The 10,091-nt window shown below is 36.0% G+C and overlaps 1 protein-coding gene across 1 annotated transcript; it reads left to right on the forward strand.

The window, feature by feature from the left end:
- Positions 1,045–8,186, forward strand: LOC109205640 (protein arginine N-methyltransferase 1.6). Its single transcript, XM_019368380.1, has 14 exons — positions 1,045–1,400; positions 2,120–2,354; positions 2,731–2,856; positions 3,353–3,514; positions 3,588–3,706; positions 3,787–3,890; positions 4,367–4,638; positions 5,459–5,689; positions 5,854–5,927; positions 6,727–6,820; positions 6,907–7,056; positions 7,158–7,232; positions 7,338–7,434; positions 7,598–8,186. The coding sequence occupies exons 1-14, from the start codon at positions 1,078–1,080 to the stop codon at positions 7,756–7,758; spliced, it is 2,223 nt and encodes a 740-aa protein (XP_019223925.1). The 5' UTR covers positions 1,045–1,077; the 3' UTR covers positions 7,759–8,186.

Below are 10,091 nucleotides of genomic sequence, written 5' to 3' on the forward strand. Positions count from 1 at the left end.
GCAATTTTTTATTTTTTTTCATTTCAATTTTTATTATGAAATAATTTTGAACTTTCAACTTTGTTGGAACTTTGTCCTAAAAATCTACATTGTTGTCTTATGGTTATACCATTTGGCATCATATAATTATTTACTTTTCTTTATATACATATACACACACACATATATATATATATATATACACACACACACGCACACACACACACACACTAACTATAATATTAGAAAGAAACTACTCCACAATTTGAATCAAAAGTTTTTTTTATTTCTTTATTTTCGTTTTTTAATTATAGCTAATTATAAGATATCTATATTTATTAATTCAAATAAAGTAACCAATTAATATATATATATGGTAGTTTTTTATTTTTTATTTTTTCATTTTTTATAGATATTTAAATTCAAAAATAATAATAAATAACTAATTAGTAACTAAATAACTAATTAGTAACTAATTATGTCATGTGACTTTTAGGCTGCCATTTGGCTTAAGAAAAGGGCTTTGTCCTCTCCTTTTAATAATATATAGATAGATAGATCATTAGATAGGAATGAAAATATAAGAAGTTTGCCTCTTGATTAAATAATAAGACTATTAGTACTCTACTTATATTTAAGGAATGATTTTAAATTAATTAGGAAACTTAGGGATTATTTTGGGGCTTTTTTTTTTATCTAATTCGAAAAAATAAGGAATATAAACTGGCCATGTAAATAAAATTTCCGGAGAATGAATATACACAAACATACCAAATATTTCTTCAAGCTCTGCTATCCAAGCTCGGGATACCACCACTATTTTCACTTATCCGTCCGACTTTTTGCTACAATAACTACTAGCTGATCAGCAAGGAACTATCTATAAGCGTTTTGTAAAACCTTGCAATGATTCTGACATAATCTATAATCCAGCAAACTTAGGAAATGACCCTTTACAGGGCCAATCGTTGGATCACTCTTTTTGTACTAATGTGCTATTAGCTCCTTGTAATGTTCCTACTTAAATTAATATAAAGCTCTTTTGCGCACCCAAAAAAAAAAAATTTTTTTTCCTCATACTCCATAGTCCATACACCTATGCAGTGCCTATTTCCTAAAACCCTAAACCCCAAATTCTTTTCCCGTTCCTTTAACAACATTCCAAAATCTCGCTCAAAGGCGTTCACAGTCCGAAGCATGAGTTCCGGGTCACGAATGTTCCAGCTCAAAGTCGACCCGCTTACAGGAAACTCCGAATGGGTCGTCATTGAAGAAGACGAGGCTTCAGGAGATGGTAATACAAAACAGCTTCTTGCAAATACTTCGTACCTTGACATGCTGAATGATACTCGAAGAAATAAAGCTTACAGGGAAGCCATTGACAAGACCATAACCATGCCGTGCCATGTTCTTGATATTGGGTATTCACTACATTTTCCTGATAATGTGTTTATTTAAAGGCATGTTGGCTTGGGCCAAAAATGGTTTTGGGAAATGTCTTTGCTAATAATTGAGCTTTTACTAAAAAGCCAACACCTTTAATTTATAAGAACGGGATCAGCAGAAATCCAAGACCTAAACTGAGGGTTTCTTTTAAGCTCTTTGCCATTTCAGCTTCTTCGGAAATAAGAACAATTGAAAGCGTAACGCTAAAAAGATTGGTTTGTGATGATAATAGATGAAAAGTTATATATGCCTTAGTAATATAGAAAGTACCCTTCGGGGTTGCCCATTTGGTTTGGAGGGTGGATGACCTGGGATCGAATCCCCCCTCAATGCCTTCTAGGTTGAACCTGTCGTACAGGGCTTGCCTAGTGCGGTTTACATCCCTATGTGGTCTACAGGCTATTACACAGGGAGGTTTACCCGGTGCGAAAAATGTGCTCACCCGAAGGGCAGAGGTTGTAGCGGCTGCGGGTTTCTCCTCTTACCAATATATATATAAATATATAAAGTAAAAGCCACCAAGAAAAGAAGGAAAAAAAGGTGAGAAAAGCTTGGTCTATATAGATTATGACTTACTGTTGACAAAATTTTGCCACAATTGGGGAGGTCTTAAGAATTGTCATGGGTGGATGTGTGGTTACTCGAGAGTTAACATATTTATTTCTTAGATTCTGCTTCATAATGCGAATTGCAGAGCCGGAACTGGTCTACTATCTATGATGGCAGCCCGAGCAATGGGTCATGGAGATTCAGTGGAGAGCTCGGGTTCTAAGGGGATAGTTACCGCGTGTGAGTCATATCTTCCAATGGTAAAATTGATGCGGAAGGTTTTGCATGCCAATGGTATGCAGAGAAAAATCCGCATCATTAACAAGAGGTCAGATGAATTAGAAGTTGGTGTGGACATGCCTTCACGGGCAGATGTGCTTGTGAGTACACTAGCCTTTTTTAATTTTATAATATACAGGATTCAGAGTATTGGCATACTTATGCTGAACATGTGCTTATGATTGATGAACTAATCAGGATACATTGCGAGGGCATCTAATTGGGTATCAGAAAGTGTATTATGTAATCAGTGCAATTTTACTTGCAGAATTTCACGTATAATCTACTGTTTAAATATTTCAACAATTTTCAATCCTTTTTTGATCTTGTTGATGTAACATTATTTAAAATGATGCCTGCTTTAAATTTTTTGGACCAGTGCTTATTGCTCTTTTTGTTTTAAATAGGTTGAATGGTTGATTGTTAACCAAATGTATGCCATCGTTGCATGAGTGCTTTGTTTACCCTTTGATTCAGGTTAGTGAAATACTCGACTCTGAGCTTTTGGGAGAAGGGTTAATTCCAACTCTGCAGCATGCTCATGACAACCTACTGTCAGACAATCCAAAAACAGTGCCTTACCGAGCAACGATATATGGTCAGGTGTTTGACCAAGGCTATTATGTTTAAGTATTCTTTTGCAGATTGTAAGTTTAGTTTACTTCTTATAGTTTGCTTTGATTTACTCATTTTTAGGTCTAGCTCTGCATCACATGGTGTTACTATTGTCAGGTTATAAGTTTAGCTTGCTTCTTATACTTGTATGTTCTGATTGTTAGGCTGGGTTTACTATTTTTGCATCAACTTAAATACGGATGCAGTTGCAAGTGCTTCTTAGTTCTTAGTAAAATTTGGATAAAACCATCATGGATATAGTTCTAAAGCTCATTTCAGATCTATAAATTGGATATTCCCTTTATATTTATTAAACTTAGCTAGTGAGTAATAGCTTGTGTGCCATCATACTACTTGGTTGTGATGGACTTATCAAAAATCAAATATTTCTTGGTTGTGATGGACTAAAATTAATAGGGTATGTTCCCACCCCTGGGTTCTTGTGGTTGTAAATCAGTTATTTTTTCCCCAATTTGCCTTTCAGATGGTAGAAAGCACAGATTTGTGGAAGCTGCACGATTTGTTTAACAATGAAAAAGGAGTACTAGATGAAATTCGTCTTGTTCCGGACGAAATGGATACAGCTTTATGTGTCAAACGCCAACAATTTTCCATGCATTGTGATGCATTAAAAGACATCAAACTGGTAATGTACTTCAGAGTAAAAGATGTTTCTATACTGACAACTTCTGAAATATCACTCACTTCAATTTCTACAGCTATCAGAACCCTTCAAAGTATTTGATTTTGACTTTTGGAGAAGGCCAGAGAGTCATCGCGAAAGAGAACTGAGTGTAAAAGCTACTGATACTGGCACTATTCATGCTATAATATCATGGTAATTATTTTGGTGCTGAAGTTATTGTGTGCTCTGACATTTTTATGTGGAAAACATTACAATGACTTGGTTTTTTTTAGGTGGTTGCTCCAGCTTGATGAAACAGGCACTGTCTTCTACTCCACTGCACCAAAATGGATAAGTTGCCCATCTAGTGTGGAAGGACTAAATTCGTCCATCAGCCGTGAGTAGAGTATCTCTGTGTTTTTCCTTCTTTTTACCACAAGGGCAAAAAATTTGTAGTTTCCAGAGGCAACTTGGATATAACTGGATTCTTTTTCACTTATGGATTTCAACAACATTCATGTTAAGTGTGCTGCCTGGGGTGACAGACAGTTGGAGAAGGGCATTATGAAACTTTATAATGGTTCTTTAAAATATCTCCTGTTGCCTAACCTCAAAAGAAAAAGTCGGGTGGAGATGTTCTTTCAACATTGTTGTATAAGAGTTCCCTACTCCATTTCCTGGTTAATGTTTTACTTTAGAAAGCTGTTTATATAACCAAGGAGTATTCTTTCACATTATATTTGCTGTTGGTATCTTTTACATGCCTATAAATGGAAAGTTGAGTAACAAGCTCTCTAATATCACAGTCTACCATCTAAAAAAAATCAGTCAAAAATAACTCCTTATTTGTGCTTTTATCTGCATGCACTATAGGTTGTCAGAACTGGTGTGACCATTGGAAACAGTGTGTTTGGTTCATCCCAAAGAAAGGTTTGTCTTTATTGAAGGATGAAGAAGTTAATTTGCTGGCTGTTCACACTGATACTAGCATCTCATATGAAATGAAGGCTTTGTCCCAGAACCTGAAACTTGGACAAAGTGAGCTCAGTACTCAGAAGTACCAAATCACTTTGCCACCAGAAAAAATTGCATTATACAGTGACGTCAGTTGGAGATGCTCAATGCTAAATGCTATTAAAAATGCAGTAAGTTATCACATCTATCCCTTGGGACCACCTACCAAAAGAATATTTGTACATGTACATTCATTAAGTATAGTTCCTTATAATTGGACACTGTGGACCTTAACCTGGACACTGAAAATGGAAACGTGTTCGGACGTTTGCAATCCATGCTGGTTGATCGTACCCTTGTTTGCTTTTGAAGAACCAAAGCCAATATACTTTTCAGATGTTGCCTGCTTACTGCTAGTTTCTCAGTTTCCCAGTTCCCTTCTCGCTCACTCTCTTTCAGCTGTGAATGCCTAGTTGCTGATGTGGTGATTCTTTACTTCATGAGTATAAAATTGTTCCCCCTCCTTATGCTGCATATACCGCTCCACAAGGACACTGACATCTAATACACAGAGGCGAATCCAGGTTCTAGAGTTTGTAGATTCAGAATGATTTCTAATTTTTACCCAGAGAGAAGCAATAACCCCTCTCTTCTTAATGATTGCTTTTAATGACACTGATGAGTTTAACTCCATAAGTGTTGGGCCAAAAAGGAAGTTATTTTCACCAAAAGCTCTCTTAAGCATAGCTCCTCAAGTTTATTGTTCTAAATATCTGATGAAAAAAGTTTATTGTTAATCTTTTTCTTGTTATTTTTGATCCTTTCATTTTTTATTTTGCTTCCTGCATTAACTATTATACTGAAGAACAAAGTCAGCTAGAGCATATGTGCTTATTTTGGAAGATCATGCATGTTACTGTCTTTTACATGGAAATAACTGCTTGTTCCTTACTAATTTTATTTACTTCAAATTGTCAGTTAGAGTTAATCTTGCTTCTTTGTTCCTTACAGGTGAAGCAGAAAATGCCCTCCCTGTGCGTTGTTGTGGATGATAGCCTATTTTTGGCTGTTGCTCTCACCCATCTTGCAAAAGGGTCTCATGTGCTATCACTGTTTCCAGGATTTCAAGAGAAAGGTGCGGAATATTTGCAAGCTGTTGCGGCTTCAAATGGTTATTCGAAGGATCACGTAGAAGTCCAGAAGATGAGTGAATTGTTGACCTCTCAAAGTAGTCGGAGAAAGGTAGAAGATCCAAATTTAACATTTTTATCTCTTGAACCTCGACCAAGATTGCTTCTTGTTGTCTCTTCAACCATATTTTGCATGATATCTCAAATATATTACTTCCCCTGCCTAACACCATACTATCTTCTTTCAAATGCTGATGATTGGTTGTTTCTTTGTAGGTTGACTTGATAGTTGGAGAACCTTTCTATTATGGAAACAACAGTGTGCTCCCATGGCAAAATCTGCGGTTTTGGTAAATGATGTAACTCGTTCTTTTGATTTTAGTTTACTGAGTTGACGTTATGACTGAAATGATTCCATGAAAATTCTGAATAATTTAAATATCTTTTTGACAACAATCTTGGAGTTTTATTTCTTTAGACTAATACTTGTTACGTCTTTCTTGCATTTGCTTTTATTAGTGATTTTGCCCGGCTCTTCTGTTTTGATAATCTCTTACATTGCTGATCAGCAGTTATGTCGTTTGAACAAAGCAAAAGAGGATGGATATCATTAGCACTGTAGAATTGATGACATTTATGATTTGTAATATGTAATGAAAAAGAAAACCTTGCGTCTCACTGAGCTACTATGGAGGGAGCTTATAAAATCAACCATGCTACCTGTATCCATTACAACTTTTAGGTTACACCAGACAATAGATTAAGGGAAGTATGCTTTAGCTGCGTCTAGGTAGGGTGTGGGGTTTACTGTATCAAGGAATAAAATATTTCAAGTCATACTGATCTACATTTATGGAGCGGTTACCATTTGAAAAAAAAATCTCCAGATTTGGAGATACTGAAAATTAGAAACGACCAAGACAGGAATGCAGGTGTGACCTGTTATCCTTACCACTCAATGGTATTGCTACTTTTGTTTTTAATTTTGTAATTTCTTTCCATTTCTTCAGTTATGATTTGCTGCTATACTGGCTCTTTCTTTTCCCTTTTTTTGGTAGAGGTGGGTGTTTTAGAATACCTCTAAGTGTGGAATTATTTTTCACGGGATTTACTTATAGGTATCTATGCTGATCCTGATGTTGTTTGTAGGAAGCAAAGAAGTTTATTGGATTCATTCCTATCAGAAGGTGCGGTAATTACTCCTTGCAAAGGGTTGTTAAAGGCTTGTGCGATGTCTCTTCCTGTAAGCTCATAGATGCATGCTGTTCAATGCCTTAACCATGTGAAGACTTAATATCATGTGATGGACATGTTAAATTGTTCTTGCAGGACCTTTGGAGAAGCCATCGGTGCCTGCAAGATGTTGAAGGTTTTGATCATTCAGTTGTCAATTCCACATTAGGGGCATGTGGAGGTTTACCTCCTGGACAAGAGAATCCTACTCTGCCCTTTTCAACCTGGCAATGTGGTGAGAGCAAGGTATTTTACATCATTTCTGATGAAGAAGAATGCTACAAATGAGACTATCTATAACACAGTCTAAATCTGTTTGTTAATACAATTGAGATTGAAAATTGCAGAAATTGAGTGACGTAGTTACTATCATGGAATTCAATTTCTTGAAACCGATGAGCCCATGTTCTGGAAAAGCTCAGGTATGAGGTCTCTTACATGACTACTAGCAAGATTCTGCAGAATCTAGTTTTTCTTCACAATGAAGGCAGTTTGCGATATTAGCTCATGAAACCAAGGTATTGCAGGTAGAATTTATTGCGCGTGGAAAATGTCACGGGTTTGTTCTTTGGATTGACTGGGTGATGGATACAGAAGAGTCCATTGTCTCGTCTACAGGACCAGGTATGTCTTTAAGAAGTCTCAGTCTTGACGAAAATTGCTTGACATGTCGGATTTTGCTTGGAGTGCCAAATACTTGCTTCCTGTTTCTTTTCACAAAATATTACACCTACCCCTTTATCCTTGACGTGAAGTTGCAAGCTTAATGAACTTCTGTCTGATTCAGAACAAAGATACTGGAAGCAAGGGGTAAAACTTCTGAAGGAACCCGTGGCCGTGGGGAGCCATAGATCTACCCCTACAACCAGTGATTGTCACTCAGCAGAAATTAAAACATCTTTTGATCCATCAACTGGTGACCTCATTGTAGATTATGCTTTCTTATAACCAAGACTGCCTCAATTGTCCTTGGCCAATTTGACCTGATGTGAGTGTATATCTTCTCAATGCCATCCAAGTCCAGAGCTGTAAGTCATCCTAATTTTCTCATTGTAACTGGCATAAATACATTGGCGATGAAGATCTAGCCCAAATTCTGAGGCCACAGCTTCGAGGACGTTACAGTTCTAGTGATTCTCACTGTCAGCAGTACTTGCTCTGTAATGCTGCCGAGTTTGCAACTCCGTGATTGTGAGTTACTTTGTGATTTCATCCTTTTTTTTCCGCCAAAATAAAAAAAGTACTAGCCAAATGTGGCCATGCGCGAAGAAGTTTTGCATCTCGGTTATGTAATTTTGATTGGATTGATCGAACATTCTAAAAGATTGATATAACATTCTAAAATGAAGATTGATTGATTGACAATTTAATGTCCACCCTCTTTCTCTAACATTTAAAAAAAAATGAAAATATAATTAGTTGCTTGGAGCTAGCTATATATAAGTGAGAGTTTCCATTAAGCAACCTTCTATCCCTTTTATGCTCAACTATTTGTCTTAGTTAGGCTTGCAAGTTTCAGTCTTTTTTCTCTCTTTCATCATTACCAAATTATTACTAATATTTTTCGAGATTGCTTAGACCCTTTGTCAATTGAGTCTCTTGAAAGGAAATTGTTGTTAACTATTGGATGCTAGTAGAATTCACGAAATTCCATTTACATCATAAAAAACACCTTCATGTCCCCATCATTTTACTTTATCGTGCCGACGTAATAGGTAGTAAGATTTTTGATCACTTAATCTTATTTTTTTAAAATCTCTAGGATATTTTCCCGGACTAAACCTAGGCCCCAACATTTGTCGTAATATAAAGTTCTCACATGATGTGGAATTTTAATTACTAAACAAATATACTGTATTTTCACCAGTCAAAGCATTTAAATGGATGAGATATTTGTGGTCTCCAATCACCATTTATTCTTCTAGTGTTACTGGGACAATAAAAGTTTAGCTAGATTGTGACTTACCACTTCAAAGCTTTAACATTTTGGTGCATACCACCACTGTTTAAGTATTGTCTCCGAACCAAACGATCCCTTTGTGTTTAATTTTGGAGGACCAAATTCTAGGAAGAAGACGAAGAAGTTGTCATGATGTTGACTTCTCATCCACTAAAATACAGACCATGCAATGTTGACTTGCAGATACTTTGTTTCTACTTACCATTAGAGTTACTATAATTGTTACTATTCTATTTATTATTATTATTATTATCTCCAAAGCCACTTCAAAATCTTTCTTCTCACTTATATAATATCCATCCATTCGCTGCACAAGAATAAAGACACCAACCAAACCATCAGAACAAAAAAAAACAATTCATGGGTTTGCATTTATTGATTGTTGTAAAGCTGAAGCTGATGGTATCTTCTGGGAGTTTTATAAATACTCCTTTAATAGTAAGCTTGTTATTCCCATTTCTGATAAGACTATCAACTTGTAGTTTCAAACCTCCTCACCAAATTTACTCCGATTTGGTCCATTCTTTTAGGCTTTTTTTCTTCCAAATCACCTCGAATTCTCAACCTGCTCGTCGATGGGAAAGAGGTGTTCGGCTTGTTTATGAGAGATTTACACGTTCAAGACATTCACACTTCTGGGAAACAGACAACGAAAGCTTGCGTGCTCTTTCTATGATTGCTCTTTGAATTATGATCGCCATACTAAATGTTGTAACATTCCTTATTAATCATGTTCCATTATGCTTCAAAGCTCCTCCTACATGAGTCCTAGTCGTTAAATAGCGCAGTCTATTTTAAGTTTTCTCTACCTCCACGAGGTAGTGGTAATGTCTGCGTACACACTACCCTACCCAGATTCCACTTCTGACACTTCACTGGGTATGTTGTTATTGTTCTGTTTTTAAGCTTTACTTGTGCGATCTCCAGTGACAACCACTAGCTAGTAATTAATTTTACTTATTCAGTCATTTTAATAGCTGCACGGTTCAACAAGGTAGTTTCTTTCAGGGAAGTGTTAGTCCTTTTATCACAAACTTGTTAAACATATAGTATTAGCTTATATAAAATGTAGTGATTTCTTTAATTCTTATGCATTTTTTAACTAATATTTGTTCACTTTCCTTTTAGTGCATTTGCTTAATTACCATTAAAAGATTATTTCAAATAGTTTCCTTGAGAAGGAAATTTACATAATAATAAGTCATTAATAACGAACTTGTGGTAGCTAAGTCCCAGCAAATATTTTGGCCTAAGGAGTCACTGTTTTGTTGGACGAAGTCTTTAATTAATATCCCCAGCAGTCATGCGAGCAATTGTTTTG

The sequence above is a fragment of the Nicotiana attenuata genome, chromosome 2 (genome assembly GCF_001879085.1).
Source record: "Nicotiana attenuata strain UT chromosome 2, NIATTr2, whole genome shotgun sequence".
Lineage (NCBI taxonomy): Eukaryota > Viridiplantae > Streptophyta > Magnoliopsida > Solanales > Solanaceae > Nicotiana > Nicotiana attenuata.

What these genes read in the sequence shown, in the direction of transcription:
- LOC109205640 (XM_019368380.1), top strand. Translation starts at nt 1,078, where the DNA reads ATGCAGTGCCTATTTCCTAAAACCCTAAACCCCAAATTCTTTTCCCGT. An exon ending in ACTAAATTCGTCCATCAGCC is followed by an intron (nt 3,891 to 4,366) that starts GTGAGTAGAGTA and finishes CATGCACTATAG; the next exon opens with GTTGTCAGAACTGGTGTGAC. An exon ending in TAAATGCTATTAAAAATGCA is followed by an intron (nt 4,639 to 5,458) that starts GTAAGTTATCAC and finishes TGTTCCTTACAG; the next exon opens with GTGAAGCAGAAAATGCCCTC.